The 17,243-nt window shown below is 35.1% G+C and overlaps 1 protein-coding gene across 6 annotated transcripts in view; it reads right to left on the reverse strand.

Annotated features, from left to right (window-relative positions):
- Window positions 1–17,243, reverse strand: part of LOC137287499 (arrestin domain-containing protein 2-like) — a 76,061-nt gene that overhangs the window by 20,791 nt on the left and 38,027 nt on the right. For 3 of the 6 annotated variants that reach the window (XM_067819832.1, XM_067819833.1, XM_067819834.1), the window contains 4 exons: window positions 5,250–5,360; window positions 3,293–3,328; window positions 2,877–3,103; window positions 1,186–1,368 (listed from right to left, as the gene is read on the reverse strand). In XM_067819832.1, the coding sequence (XP_067675933.1) occupies window positions 1,186–1,368; window positions 2,877–3,103; window positions 3,293–3,328; window positions 5,250–5,360 (557 nt within the window). Of the gene's footprint in view, window positions 1–1,185; window positions 1,369–2,876; window positions 3,104–3,292; window positions 3,329–5,249; window positions 5,361–15,730; window positions 15,767–17,243 lie in introns of all 6 variants that reach the window. The other 3 variants (XM_067819835.1, XM_067819836.1, XM_067819837.1) reach the window with 2 other exon arrangements.

Raw genomic sequence — 17,243 nt, forward strand, 5'->3', positions numbered from 1 at the left:
AATTCCTCACCTACATACATCGCATAAACCCTAAAGATAATTCAAGCTTGATGCATTTTATGCATTTCTGAAACAGTACAAACTCCTCCAATTGTCAAGATACAGATCTTGTCCCCACAACAGACTTTAAATTGCCAAAACAAGTTTGATAGACAGCTGCAGTGGTCGTCAGACAATTAACACTCTTTCAACTCAGAACAGAAAAAGGAAGGCACTGCTGAGGATTTCCAGATGCTGCCTGCATAAGCTGCAAGGCTGGATTTTCTTTGGCAAAGTTTATGACAGTTGCTTATCATTGTTGTTGTCACTTTGTTTACATGTTTGCAACATAATTGCAAATTGGAAGCTGGTTCGGGTTGCTAAAAAGAGATCAGCTTAAGGTGATACTAAATTTGGTTTCTTAACTTCCTTGCCAGGTGAGTAGGCCATTCACACTTCGGAAGAATAGTTGCTGTTTCTTTGCAGAGATGCTTTATTTATACAAGTAAGCAAACCAGTAAAGATAACCTATCATACTGTCATCTGACAGAATTTACTTTTTGTAAAACAAAAATGTTTCCTCTGTCATTTTTGTTTTGAAAATACCATCAATCTCAAAAAGGGAAATATCTTATGCTTTTCCCATAAAACGAACACCCTGACATTAATTTTGTGTTAAATAAGCTTGTTTTTTTTCAAATGTTTTCATAACTAGTCTGATTATAATAAATAATTCTACATAATAGGAATGGTAATATTATTGTGCAAATAACGCATTTTACAAGAAAGAACTTTCAAAGACACTTCAATAGTTGACGCAAATTACTGGGGTATTGTTATTAACACAGATACCTGTTTTGATAACCTAAAAACCTTTCAAGTATGGCCATTAAGAGAAAACATTATTTTTTTAGTAAGTAAGTGTAAATCTGTGCACACAAATAAGAAGATATGTTTCAGGCAAACATGACAAATAATGCTAACTCCGATCTTTGAATATGTGATCCAGAATGTTCAACTTGAGCAGAACACAATACAGCCTAAAATACCCTTACTCTTAAGTCAAACTGATGCTGTTGTTTGCATTTCTCTTACAACTGTACATCATAAACGCCTTCAAAACTAACAAACATAGTTATTTCAACCAAGTGTTTCTGTAACAGCTATATATACATAAGTATATGACTCTAGACACATATTCATTACCTGTATTAGTGATACTTGTGTGGCTGCTATCCTCCGTGTGCTTAAGTTCTTTATTTCCGCCCACACAGGGATGGCTTCTTTAAGCGTGTAACCCTTCCGATCGAGTCTTAGTGTTGCAGTTACAGTGCCGGCTACACAGCACCAGGATCCAACCGCCTCAAATGTGTCATTCTCAACTGGCAGCTGCAGAAAATCAGAGAGACATGTCACACAGAGAAGTGTTTTTCCCTACAATATATACACAGTGGAAGCTGTCAAAACCAGCATCTGTCCAATCCGGCAAGTTGTCTACACCAGCGTAGGGATTATTTCTTGTCCTGATTAGTGCCAGTTTGGACAGCTTCCACTGTATGCACACACACCAAAAGGCTGACTCATAGAGAACCATGTCTACTATTATGGAATAGAAATGACAAAACCATTTCCACATCAACATCAACTTTATGAAAAGCAGAGTTGACTGCACAGTGTCATGAGTATTTAATTACTTCAGCAATACTACTGCTACACGATGTGGTCTGTTGACAACGGAGTCCAAACTAGACAGTCTGATGACTGTCACCAAAACTGGTCTCTACACTATTCTAGAAGCTACTAGATGATGGGGTTGTAAGAAGCAGCCATGAAAAAGTAGAATAAATAAGGAAGTTGAAAGTGATACATCTTATAGTAAAAGGTTAATACACATATACAAACAACATATGTATTTTTTCTCATACAGTCTGTTAAAATGTCACAGTGTACAAGAATAGGCATAGTCTAAAAAACATTTTTAAGTTTTAGAAGAAAGCTTTTAGTATTCTGATTGTTGCAAATTCCCACAGAAGCCATAATATTATGATGTATCAATTCATCATAAATCAATCAATTTCGTCTGGAACACTAACATTATATTCCTGTAATTTTTTGCAAAACTATTATTGAAGAAAGCCATCAGTGCACAAAGGCTGAAAGATTCAAATGATTAAGACCAAAATAAGGAGCATAATAATGTAACACCAGTGTTAAAAGTGTCATTAGCCACAATATTGATGAAATAGTGTCTAGTTTGGTATGAAATAACAAACAAGCAAACAGATGGAATTGGGTGTGGCAGTTTGTGATTAAGTTTCTGACACTGTGATTTACTGTGGTGTCTGCAACAGGCAAGTCATTTCTTATAGAACTTTTATATTCACAACATGCTATTGAAGGGACTACATATGGGTAGAGTGCCATGGCTACAATCTGGGAAATATTCTCTGGCATGATTATTTCCTTGCGCATAATGTAACTGTGACATATTATATAGTACTCTTCCTATTCTGAGGATATGATTCTGAGGAAAAAATGCCCTCTAATTAAAAACTTTGTTTTTCTTCAGATGAAAGACTTGGCAGGAAACAACAGGATGTTACAAATTAACATCTTAACATCAATATAAATGTAAATATTATGAATTTGTATAACGTCAGATGAGGTGCTTTGCATTTCTAAATGCTGTATATATTCCCATGCGAGAGTTGTTGCCAAAATAAACCCAGACATGTCAATCACCTAATAAAGATATTTGATGGACTATGAAGTCCACTTGATTTCATAGATTAAAACAGTGACAAATTGCACCTTGATGTAAGCCACATATTGGTATTGAACAGTGTTTGGAATTTGCAACAGAGATCCATTCTTAAAAGGCTGATACGAACACTTACTGCAGAATCTGGTTCAGAGTTGAGGTCTAGGGCTCCAATAACAGCAAATTTACTTGTTCTTTCGTGATGGGGCCCACCAGGGGAATAAATAGTCATTCTCACGAAATATCGCAATCTGCCATGCTTTCCCTTGAATGAAGATGGCAGTTTTGATGGAAGAACAAATTCAAATGGAAAGTAATGAGATCCTGGATGTAACAATCCTTCATCATCAATTTGTTTTTCACCTGAAAGGAAAAGAAGAATGTGGTAATCAACTGCTTTCTTAATCCAATAAAAACAGCTAAGGTTCTACTCGACTAAAGTGCATAATTTCCTGTCAGCTAATTTGAATAGTGCATACTCCACAGAGATGATCACGTGATCACATTTTGCTATTTAATGATCCTTGAATTTATTAATGTGATCACACTCACCTTCTAAATTTGTTGGAATATGTTCCAGTTTAATATCTGAAAAATGTTATGAAAAGTGCTTTAAGTCTTTTAATACACAATACTCTCAAAAACACCTTCTCTCAAATTCCTGCTCCAACTTTCTAATTCTGCTGGGAAAAAATTAACATGACAATTGCATTTTCTACAAAGATTTTGACAGCCATTCATCTATATCTTCACTTAAATTGGAAAATAGTTTTAGAGCTTTTGGATGAAAATGAGTTGATGTTATAGAAAATGAACTGTTTAAGTTCAATGAGGAAGCAGTTCACTTTCAGGCTGGCTGTACATGATGATAACATGCGAGACAGCTAAGCTTTTTAATATTATGCCAGCTATATCAAGGCATGTCAGCTTAACATAGGAGTAAAGCCCCATGTAATAAACATCTTAGATGTGTGCCACTTTGGTGAAAGTAACAAGTGTGTAAGGTGCTGACACACCCAGAAACATAACATGGGTAAACAGTGAACCAATGATCAAGCTTCTGGTGTGCCCAAGGAATGGAACTCTGTAGAACGAAGTATGGCACCTTAGACACTCTTTTGTGAAGTCTGTATGCTACATACATATTAAATTCAAAAGATCTATTTATCTTCTTTGGATTTTCCCACCACACAGGTGCTAGGGAGGATAGTGTAGAATAACAATTTTAGAACCTAATGAAGGGGGAAATCTGATACAGTTGTCAATGCAATAATAATGAAAAGAGAAGTAATCAATAAAATAGACTTTTCCTTGAATCGGTGGTATACCCTTTAAGGTATTCCTTTCTTGGCAAATTTAGTGTTTTTTCTCACCTCCTATCAAATGATTGTTTTATTCCTCAGTGAAAGATATCGCTGACAAGGATATCATCTCTGAGGCTACACTGATGCTGGGTTCCATCATTTAGATAATGTTAATCAGTAGAAGAGACTGCAGCATCTATCTCACTGTATCAACACAAGCTGCCTCTGCAGGTGGCGGAACACACATCTTGGTCATAAAAAAAGACACTTTCATCCAGTGGTGTAACACAACTCGAACCCCAACAGTTTAAGAGAACACATGATGTAAAATGGTTTTGGGATCAAAGAACCTACATGATTCCTGATTGTTGTTCATGTAGTATTTCATCATGCAGTAAAGCAGAAGAGGTATAATGTTCACCATTCAAATTTTCTGTGCTCAACATTTTCAGCTGATAAAAAAATTATCTAATGCAAATACTGCTGTAATAATAGAAGTTTTATTTGGATTAAAATATAATATTTTCATACCATTTCCTCGGCTGCAAAATTTGAGACATCCTCAGGTAAAATATTTCTTTGCCATACATGTTTACATTCTAAATATTTTATTGCTTCAGTGTTTCTGCATGTACACTGAAGAAAACACAACATCACAGAACATGAAAATTGGGGCATATGCATTTGTTGTGACGGCTGAGCGCACAATTTCAATAAAACATCACAAACAATATATAAGATGCTTAGCCTGTTTAGTTAAATATATTATGAAGATGCCTAAGATGATCATTATCCAATTATATATCCATAAAAATGTTCCTCTTCTGATCAAGCGCCTCAATAGTGCAGTGTGTACTCAAAAGAAGAGTGCACCTGTTGATGCTTCCAATGATTAAACATGTTCCCATGCATGTAAATAACCTCAATTAATTCATTTCAGCTTCTCTAAGCTGAGCACATGGTAGAAAGTGCTCACGATACATGACCTCCATATCTTGAGTACATGGTGCAATCACTATCAAGTGTCCTGATCCATCAGGATTAATCCTCTTCAGATACACTGGTGAATCAGATGATAATTAATTTTGTGAAGCCAAATCTCTGAACATTACATGCAGTATTATTGATGAATGTGTATGGAATTATTCAGTGGGCAATGGATTTCTTATCAAAGAAAGAGTTTTGTGGCTTGTTGTTACAATTACCTTTGATTGGCAGCACAGTTGTATAGTTAAACACCTCCTCGTCTGAGGCCTGTATGTCACTTGAGGTCATCCATTCTACTTTGGCTTCTCCAATAGCTTCTAGACAAACACCTGCAAACAAAGTCCAAACTTTGCTTTAATGTAAGATACACACAAATTATTTAGAGACTCATGCTAATTAATAAAGGTATACTACCTTATGCTGTCATAATTAGGCAATGAAAAGGTATCCTTGATATAAATCATTGTCAGAGGCAATATTCAAAGAACAACAAATACGACACTTGTGGTATCGATATTGTAAATCCAGAACTACAACAACCCAGTACCTTCATGGACCAATATTCAAATTATTGCACAAGAACAGCTCAAACATCACTGAAAGCAACTACATAAGACACTGTTAAAATCAATACCTTGAAATCATGTTTTAATTCTTTTAAAATTATCAATTTGTCTTCCATTCAAACAAGCAAATTTCTCTGTGAATATTCAGTTAATTGACAAGGAATTTAGTGTGGATACATGTGTTTAAACAAACTTACAAATGTATGTGAAACATTCAAGGTCAATGTCTGGGGACAGTTTCATGACTCACCAATTATGTATATATTTTATGGCAACTAATAGTTTAAGACCAATAAAATAAAAGACGTCATAATGCTGGGCTGGTGGGAATTCCTTTCTTAACAACTGGTATGGTAATACTGTCATCCATTGATTCAAAACTACAGGTGTTCAAAGAACTAAGTTCATGAAACGTGTCCTTCTGCCAGACCACTTTAAGAAACTGTGGTATTGCTGGCTCTGCATTCTCCAACAAGCTTTAATCCAGCCAAATGTATTGGTGAGGCCCATGGAAAAAAGTTGGTTACATGAGGAAACACTCCCTAGTCACCTATTGTTTTAGAAAGTATAACATTGAGAGTACATCCTGGAAATGAACACTGTATGGTTTAATCCTTCCATGAGTAAACCATTTATTCCCAGTATCAAATACGCTCTGATTCACCAATGATATATGGGGTTGCAGAGACATGTGTACTGTACATATCTGACTTGTTCTGAACCTCAATAACATGGATCCATGGATCGGAATTTCCACATTTCCACAGGAATTTTAAGTTGCTAATTTGTGAATTTCATCATTTCATTGACTTGCCACTCACAAAACCATTCTACTCGTTTCACAGTCATGTTGAACATTCAGGTAATGATAGTGTTCTCTGGAAAATCTATGTTAAAGGCATGGTGTTGTGTCCTCTTTCTTAGTGTCTCAGTGTCCTCTATTGCTTCAGGCAGTCAAAATAAATATTCAGTTCTTGAACACAACATAAATATATGTTTCAAACTAATATAAAGTGCAATAAGAGTCAAAAAGTTGACAAAATTCAAGCTGTTCTGAAGTACATTATGGTAACAGAGGTTTGACCTGGTATTTGTGATGAATGATTCTGAAAGCTGTAATTTGTTGGCAGTCTGACATAACAGTGTTAAGGAAGACTGCAATGAGAATATTGTTTTCCTGTATGTGAGCAAAACAAAAAAGATCTGCAGATAAAGCAAGGCCACAGCTACCACACTAGTGCAACTGACTTAAGCTGAAATGACTGGACCACATTGTTAAACCCAAATGCCATACATCATATGTGCTCCATTCTCCATCAACACCTATGATTCTAACATTGGCTTTAGTCCACATTGGTAAGTTGACACACTGGTACTGATTGGCATTTTTACTTTATCATTGGTATTGTATCTTCAATTTTATCATGAATTAGTTTTGCCAAAAAATATTCTGACACAACAATGAAACAAGTTTTTGTTTCAAACATTACACTATAAATGTATACAGGCAGCTTTACAATGGACCAACTACAATCAGTGTGATTATGTACCAATATGAAGGTAACAATAATAAAGGAAAGTAACAAAACACTTTGCAGAGTACAGTTCTGATTACATCACCAGCAGGTGTTTATCAGTCTCTATCAAATAGTGAGTTAAATCAGGTGTTTGTGAAAAAGTGACCATATGCTGCCCCTAAAATTGACTTCAACAAAAATGGCTATAAAGAGGCAAGCCAATTGTTACCTAAAAAAATAAGGAACTAAAAGGGACATCATTTCTGTCTATGATGTACCATAGTTTTGACAATGTCCCCTCGCATGCTTACTATATACTGTTCTAATGGGGCCTTAAATGTAACATTGACCAGAATACTTTTCTGCTAAAGAAATATGGCATTCATGTTAAAACTAACTGAAATGTTTTTTCAGGTTCCATTTTTCAGCTGACATGAGTCATTCTAAACATATGTACTGAAAGATTAAAATGAGCTCACAACGCTAACTGACATAACAATCTATATCACTGTAACTTGGGATTAAATATTCTACAGGAGTGAACTATCTCTGCATCTTGATATGCACACACGTCATCACTACACTAGATATACAAAACATTGCTGAATTATTTACATTAACTGAACCTCTAATGACTTCACGCTTAGGCAACTCAAATACAGCTGACATATGTACACAAACAATACAGCCACACATGCAGTTATTTTGAACTAAAAACTGCACTGAGGCTTTGCATATACCTTAAAATGAATGAGTGAGTGAGTGTGTGAGTATAGTTTTACACTGCGCTCAGCCATATTTCAGCTATATGGCAGCGGTCTGCATTGGACAATCCAGTGATCAACAGCATTAGCACCGATCTAAATAATTGGAACATCATAAAATTGAAGGAGATGTGACAAAGTCTAAAGACAGCTGTATTTTATATTCTTACATCTGATGAGTGGACAAAAGACCATCTCTATAACTATCACTGAAGATAATATCCACCCCCTCTAAATTCTTACTGCAACTGAAAAAATTGATGAGTCCAAATAAATGTTTTTTTGTCCCAACCTATATGTCACATAATTATATCACTCTAAAATGCTAACTGGGGAATTGTCATCTTTCTTTCAAAGTGTAACACCTGCAATATGATAAGTTAAAAATTGGTATTCACAACATTAACATCCCAGGTGAAACCCAAGATACCTAACCTAACAACAAGCACCTTATGGCATAAAGACATTAACATTCCTCTAGGTAAATTAAACCATTCTTTGAAGGTAATGACAGACAAGCACCCTGGATATACATGGAATGCTCGGAAAAGATGGAAGCATTCCTGAACAGAATTATCCCATTTGAGACCATTTACTGCATCATCAAAACAGAAATTGTGGTGCGAGGAGGGTCAAGGGAAGAAATGTTTTTCACTTATTAAATGTTAAGGATAGGCGTGGAAGTTTGCCACCTCACTAGGTACAGGTTTCCAGGTGTAAATTCATGCCATAATACATTCCCCGCAGTGGGGAACATACTGATCAATCCTCCACTCCTGGAAGAACCACAGGCATCAGAAAGATTTCTTCCTGTTCAATGGCCAATGACATATGGCCTTCAGTTAAGTTCATGATTTGGGTCAGTGTAGACTAATGCTTGGTCTCTGAATACATGTATATCTGATGGCAACAAAGAATTGTTTTCAAATTGAAAAGAAGCCCAATAGAGAAGGGAGATTGAACTTTAACCTGAGGAAATATAGACTTGCTTCACAGACGGGAAAATTATGCAGTTAGGGGATTGTGAGACAGACTACATCAGTCTCTGTGGTGTCAGAACAACAAAAGGAAGGCAATTGAAACTACTAGGATACAAGGAAGATATACATGTATTATGGTAAATAGGGTTCTATCTAATCCTAACGCTCCACTGAATTTTGCTAAAGTGCAAATGGTTTTGTGGATATGGCACATGGCATAATATTGACACATGGAAACACTATGTCACATTTCATTCCAAAACAAATGGTAATGACAACAGAACCAAATCCCTTGTGTTTGTTAGGAATTGTGATGGCTGAGACCCAATGTCAGGAAGCAGTCCCAGAACAGTGGTAATTATTTATATAAGTTATGCAGGGAATGATCGAACTTTCGCAAGCACCTGCAATGTGGGTCATGCCACAGTTATCAAACACCATCAACATCTTCTGCACAACTGCATATGAAAATTCCTTCAATTTGATAAATGTGAGGGATGAGAAGGAAGGGAAGAAAAGTTGAGATCTTAGAACTGAAATACATACTAAAAATCATCTTCTGGGCAGATCAAGCTCAGATAATATGGTAAAAGAAACAAATGAAACAGAAATAACGTCCCCCATTCTCTCTTCTCATAATGAAGTAAGTCGTGCTAAACAGTAAGTACAACAGTCTCTCTCTCCCTTTCTCTCACTTCAACCTTGTCATTCACCTAATACTGATTTTCTAGACAGAAAGAAACAAATATTATCATTTATACATATGCTTATCACAGAGCACAAAAATTGATATTCCTGATTTTTGTGTTCATAAAGAGGTTTCAGTGTTTTGGGTACATAGAAAATGACATATTTCCACTTAGTGTGGACTTCCAGGCATAGACTAGTATTACCTTCAATAAAATCATTCAGAGTAAGGTACAGTAATTTTATGGCATTACATGTTAACATCAATTCAGTGAATTATCAATTACACCTGCTTAAGATATTTGTTCACCTCGTGCAGTGGGCCATTATGAAAAGTTCAAATCCATTGCACAATGGCTGTAAGATCATGAATTCATCAAAATCCATGTAATGGATGCATTTAGTTCAGGATAAGGAGCATTCAGGAGCATTTTCTGAGGGACAAACTTTAATAATGATAAAAAAATGGCCATTAGCATTATTTCAGTAACGAACATAAATAGCTGAGGCAATTTTTCAGATACCATAAGAGACATAATGTGCATAAACGTTAACAATAAAGGAAGAAATGAGAAGCAGTCAAAGCAGAGTTACTGCATCCCATCCAGTCATGATTAAGTCTATAGAGGGTGTATGTTATGACTAATCAGGCACTAATAAAGCATATCAAAAACATCTGGCAGAGAGGACATGATATCATGGATAATGAGAGAGGTTACAATAGTTTATAAACGACCTATCAACTTATACCAGAGTAAACAAGCAAATGGATGAATTTATTATTGGATTTTTAAATCATTACAGAGCAAAGTCTTCATTTCTAAAAGTGACAAGAGAATTCAACACAAACATTAGTTGCTTCTGTATGACATACATACTTGTTTTACAGTATACTTTGTCACAAAATTAACATATAATGTTACTTAAATTTCAAAAGAAATTAAACATAGAGATTGAGAAAAAAAAAGCAACACATACATACATATATCTAAATAAAAGATGTTATCGAGCTATTTCAGTACTAAGGTTATCATAATATTAATTAGAAAAAAATGTAAACTTTCCGAAAAAAAATATGAGAATTTAAGGAAATCAACTTCTTTATTTTGTGGAATACGATGAAAGTATAAACATACTCACTTCTAAATGCTGTTCAAAGACTTCACACTTTCTATAGGATTCTTTTCTATTATATCCTATTTGATTTAATAGCCATGGAAGACACAATATTTACATAGTGTTGAAGACATTCTAATCCAGCACAAGATGATTTCAGGCAGAGTGAGATCATGTTTACTCATATCTCAGACTGTTTGTAACGCTAATTCTTTTTATCCTGGATAAATGACACATTCTAACAGAAATGAAATAGGATATGTCATTCCACAATCAAGGTGCGTGTTATAGTTTCTCCTTGACTTAGTAAACTGTACAACTCTGCTGATCTAGAAATGAAAATTTCAAATTCATGAATACTTCAAAAAAGAAAAATTTTGTCGCAAACTCTTTGACCCCTGTAGATCACAATTTCTATAAGATTTTGAAGTATGTGGTAAGATGTAGGATGTAAAAGTGAGTAGCAACCGTATATAACATTTGTTGTGAAGTACCGAGGTACTCTTGACATTTATGAGAAAATCTATTTTCATAATGCCATTATCCTTCAAGAGTACCAGTTAACAAAAATACTTGACTGTGCACTCATCCCATAATTAATGATTCTTCTTGAACATGCGAAGAGTATTGGTGTCAGAAGCTGCTGAATATGTTCAAATGTCAAGGAGTAAGCATTAAACCCTCCACCGTGCCAAGTCATGAATATTGGTCACTAGGGCACTTGCCACAACACGGTCTCACAGACTATGTAGAAAGTCGGGTGCTGATGGAAACAGCACTTAAGCCAAGATGAAGCAGACAGTAATAACCCTATACTTGTATCAAGTGACCACAAAATATGTGTATATTACAGTCCCTGTTGTATCCTCTGCTGCTTTCATCAGAAACTGAATTTGGTAACTAAGTACTGGACAATGGTTACTGTTTCCTGGAATACCAATAAAGAGTGTGCAGCTGACTGAGTGTGCTGCTTGTTTGCTTACTTATACTGGCTTTAATAATCAAGGCATGGAAACAGTAGAGAAAACATTGGCACAGCATCAAATATATATGCTCCCTCTGACAGAGAAAAATAATCCCCCAATCTGTGAACCCTATTGGGTATCAGCCTCTGTTGCCTGTTTAATTTACGCTATATAAATGTCTTGGTGTTCCTCAGAAACACCCCAAAGGGACTGTATTTCACAGTGCCTTGATGGAAATGATAACTTTAGGCAGTACATCAGCTGGACCATATCGATTGTAGGGAAACCAAGTTGCAATACATCAATGAAGCTGTTTTATTTCACAACCACACAAAACTTCCATGACCTGGTTTTTCTCAATACAGTGAAGTACACTGGTTTCAGATTTCCCCCAAATGAGTGAAATGATATCTTCAGCTATAATGATTAAAGTCTTCCTTTGTGTAAAAAACAGATGACAAGCATTTATTATAATACATCCATTTCAAATAAATGACTGGTAGAAATTATGCCTCAAGAAAATTAGAAAAGTAGAAAATATGATATAATATATAAGTCATTTTCAAATTCAAGTCTCAAAGTCATTTAAGTTATTTTTCCTTATAGTGTCTATAGTCACATAGAGCTCAGTCAACCATAATGTTGTAAACTGTCTAAATGCCCACAGAGAATGACTTACAATAAAGTATGGATACATTTATCCCACTGTCGCATAATACATTTATACAATGAAATAAGAAGTACACAATTATTTGGCCAGTCAAGTAGCCCTGTGTTTAAGGCGTTTGCTCATCAGGTCAGGTTGATTCCCCATATTGCGGCAATGATGTGAGATCTATTTCTGGTGTCCCCAATTATGATATTGGTGGAATATTGTGAGAATACCCAATTCATTCACACAATAATTCACCTGATATTTTCAATCTATCCATTATCTGCAAAAGTGTAATTATATATACATGTGCTATGCTAGGTTTGATTGGTTAGGACCTGTATAATTCTGTCAGTTATAACGTATTGTGTTAATAAAGGCCTCCATATGCATTATTACTTATATAGTCACCACTGAACTCAACTACACAGCATTACTGAACACCTTCCTGAACTGTTTGGAATTGGCAAGTAAAATGTGACCAATGAAATACTGAAGCTTATTCAAAACTTCAGGTTATGAAGAAAAAATGATAAAGTCTGCTTTACATTCAGATGCAATATACAACATTTGCATAAGAAAACGTACAGGTTTAGCAAATGACTATTATTCAAAGTCTAGAAAACCTGTAACAACATTGCTATCACTACATGCCAAAGGTCTTGAAATACCATCAAAATATATCCACATTCATTCTTTCCAAATATTTATGCACAGTAGAAGTATGATATCTTAATGGCATTACTCAGCATGGCTACATGATACTATTTTGCCTGAAGCCACATATTCTATAACGTCATCACTTCGGCAAACAGGCACTTGTTGATTTTCTTACAGCTGCAAAATGGTTCTGGCATTGATATTGAAGTGAACAGAAATAACATACACCGTATTTGCCCCCAAAATGATCTCGTGTACAGAAAGGAAAGGGCAAATATAGATGATATCAGTATCAAGACATGGTTCTTGTAACATGGATTGGTGCAGCTGCATGGTCATGATGATGTAAGCCATTCCAAATCATATCACGCTGGATAATATATACAATGATAATATTAATTATTGTGAAGTTCATTGAGAAATACAGCATGTTGAAACATCTTCTTCAAAGAACCATGACATTTGACACAGAGACTGGCATCATGTATGGTCATTTATACATAACAGGAAGAAAACAGCACTTACTAATATTACTGAAGGAACATCAATAAGGCGTGGGCCTCTTATTGGATCTCTTACAGTACATATATAAGATCCTAAGATGGGCAGATGCTAACTATACACAAGTATCAGAATATATCAATTGCTATGATTACTCCCTTAATGACATGTCGGGAACATTTGATCTGGGATGAATGATACCTTTTCTTTCTCGGAGTTCAGCATATGGCCATGTCTGTATGGGTGATGATGAAGGTTGGGAGCAAAGTATCAAGGTATTAGAAACATCCTGTGCTATTTCTGCATATATGTCCATCTAGCTGTAGGTAATGTAAATATTTGTGGCTAGGAAACCTTCATCTGAGAGTTGAGACAAAAAGTTGTTTTGGTTGGGGTACATCCTTGACTGTATTTTAATCTAGAAATGGAATAACAGAAACAACCAGTATATGCCTGCCAAACAAGCACCTGTTGACATGCACCAGTGTTACATAAAAGTACTAACTGATTATGAGGAATGATCCTACACTGGGTTTTCAGGAAACATATGTATAAACTTTGTGACAGAATGTACAAGGAGAACATGTGTTTCCAATCAATGTCAGTATTGTGCGTAACTGCTCTGATATATATGCAACTTTTTAACCTACACATATGTTGCATTTTCAAAAAAAAAATCTATATATTGTTGTCATTTGACAAACCTACACTTGAATATTCAAGTTAAAATTACAGAAAATAATATGCGCGATATCCGGAGAGGATGTATAGACAAGTATGTCCCTTTGCATATATCAATATCCTGTGAACTGTTCCTTCTATTGTTTCCATAATGAATACATGACATGTTGTTATGGACATGTTATAACTTCCTTATATTCTTCATAAGACTTTTCAGAGCTAATTCTTGATCCTTTATCATCAACTTTGAAATGCAGTGTAAAGAATATAAAGAAAAAAGGTTGTACTCCATAAAAACATGTTATGTATTCATGTTTGTTCAACTTGTAGATGCCTTTCAAGAACTTCTTGCCATAATGGGTTTTACTGTAACCCACTGACAATGACTAGGTACATCATACCAATGTACTTGGATTCCTTAACTTAAAAATATAATTTCATAACAAATAACAAGTTCAGTACACACGTTATTGATTAACACATGTTCAGGATCACCACAAAGAAAACAAATCTCATATTTCATGAAACAGGTAGCTAGGGTCACTAACTACCAGTTTCTGATACACAACTGGAAAGAACTACTTCCAATAAACATCAAACAATCATCGGCAAAGACAACAGGCTTTATGGCTCCTAACACATTTGTGTTCTAGTTGAATGGTAATTTAGAGATTGTGTGATAAAGTAAGTTGATTTTGATAGGCTTACCTGAATACATTTATCATTTCAATGCAGTATTTTGTATTGAATGTAAGCAGGCTGCAACAGCTGACTTAAAAACTGTCATATCATATCCAGGTACTGTGCAGTAGTCAGATATATTCCAGCTATATGAAAGTGGCCTCCAAATTATAGCGCATGAGCCAGGCAAACAGGTGCTTAACTTGACTGAGGACCCACATTTTTCAGACACAACACAATATACCTGAGCATTAATTACACACAATTGATTTTACTCAGACTGCTCCTAACATAGGCATGACTTTAGCACTTTTTCTGCCCAGAAGAACCTACCTAATAATTTGAAAAATATACAAAAATAAATATTGTAAACTACTTGAAAAATAGTTAAGGACCATCTAACTCATAGCCATCTATAGTAAATGTGTCATGGGATGACAGATTACCCACACAAATATTAACAAAGGCTGTTGAATGTAACTTGTTTGAGAATCTGAAGATGTATGCATACATGAGAATCTGAAGATATATAAATGTACTATACCACAATATGTAACTATATGTGATAGCAGGTACATCATGCAAGCACTTCAGCACTGATCAGCCCTAAATGGTAATATTAAGAACTTACATCCAATGCAAAAGCAAACAAACATCTTAATGATGCCTTGCAGAGGTTTGGTGTGTCACAGATGATAAATGAAAAATGATTGTTTATGCAAAGTCAACATAATGACAGCTCTTAATTAATGAATTATAAAACAATGAAACACTTTTTCGTCATATCTGATGAATTAGCTTGTGTAATTAACTGCGTAATGTTGCACTATGCCATGCAGTGATCTACAAGCTGACTGCTATATACGTATACACATGAACATAAATTGTGATAAACTTTGGTGTGCTAATATATTTGCTCTATAACAAACCTTCCCATTTTGTCATTCTTGTTCCTGATGCAAGACCTGTAACCATAGCAACTGGCATAAACAAGCACTGACTAGATTATTCACATAGTATCAGGAACACATCAACTATGACATAAACCTGTGCTGTACATACTGTTAGAATCTATTCCATTTCAACATCATGTAATGACTAATGATGTAATGGTAACCCTCAGTACAATGTGTATCTCATTTTATGTTCACATAGTGGCTTTAGAAATTCTTTATCATACACAATCATTATCATTTGGAAGGTGACAAAATCCATAGACAAATGATTCAAAATTGTTTCACTCATTTTTCAGAAATATGTATTGTATGCATGTTTTTAGGAATGCATAAAATGACATCTCTTCCTTTCAGAAGAGCTCATAATTTAAGCCTCAACAAGACACATTTATGTTAACATTCTTCATCAGACATGTATTTCTTAATCCTTCTTATACACCATATATCAACAAACTTGATATATGAATTTTGATAATTGGGTTGATAGAAATGTAAGGTGATTCTCAAGTAAAAAAGTGAAAAAGATACTAAATGCATGTACAACCATAATGTTCCCTGGTCCATAACTTCAGCTATTTTCAGAGAAAATTGCTCAACGCATGACAGCCATCTCTTGTGCCAGGATGAAAGCACCAAGTTGATATTAGATCTTAGTTAGTATATTTCACAGAAAAACCATTAACAGCATTTTCTTTATTTTCAATGTTACAGACATGAGCTTACCTACTTCCCTTAGCTCATATATCAATTGCTTTTCATCAAAAGCCTGAACCCTTGAACAAATCAGCCCAATATCCTTTACAATGATATATCCAAATAAACATAATTGGCAGGTTGATTCCAATAGAGACAGACAAAGAACACATGTTCCGCTTGTTTGTATATCGAGCATAGCCCTGAAGATCCACCCTGCATATCCATGTGGGCTTTGTTAAAGTAGCCCTTCCTCCCACTCCTTCTTCTGGTAATACATGTCTTCATCTGGTGGAAATTCCTCACCAGTTTCTTGGAGTATCGTCAGAGAGCTACTGGTTCCAATATTCACACATCTCCATTTAGATTTCATTCCCCAACTCTGGTCTGTTTTGTAGACACACAGGGTATTCCTGGCCATAAGCATTGGCTGTGTGTTGAACATCTTGATCAAATTTCTGATTCTGATATGTTTTTTCTGAAATGTGTGCAGCTAGATATTTAATCATCTAAACTATCAAAGTGTTTTGACTTACATGTACCTTGACAACAGTTTTATTCAAACTATAAATACGTACTGGCAACCACATGTTCATCCTGTTAGATTTCTGTAAAAATTGGCCTAGTAGGAACCTCTTTAGTGAACAGTTTTCCAGTGAAAAGGCAAAGGGTTGTATACATTTATGACATTCCCAGTGCTCGAACTGACAGTAAGAGAAATTGGCGTATTATACATAAACACACCATAAACAATAACACCTATTAATGAAAGTCTAGAAAAATGGGAAAACAA

The sequence above is a fragment of the Haliotis asinina genome, chromosome 6 (genome assembly GCF_037392515.1).
Source record: "Haliotis asinina isolate JCU_RB_2024 chromosome 6, JCU_Hal_asi_v2, whole genome shotgun sequence".
Lineage (NCBI taxonomy): Eukaryota > Metazoa > Mollusca > Gastropoda > Lepetellida > Haliotidae > Haliotis > Haliotis asinina.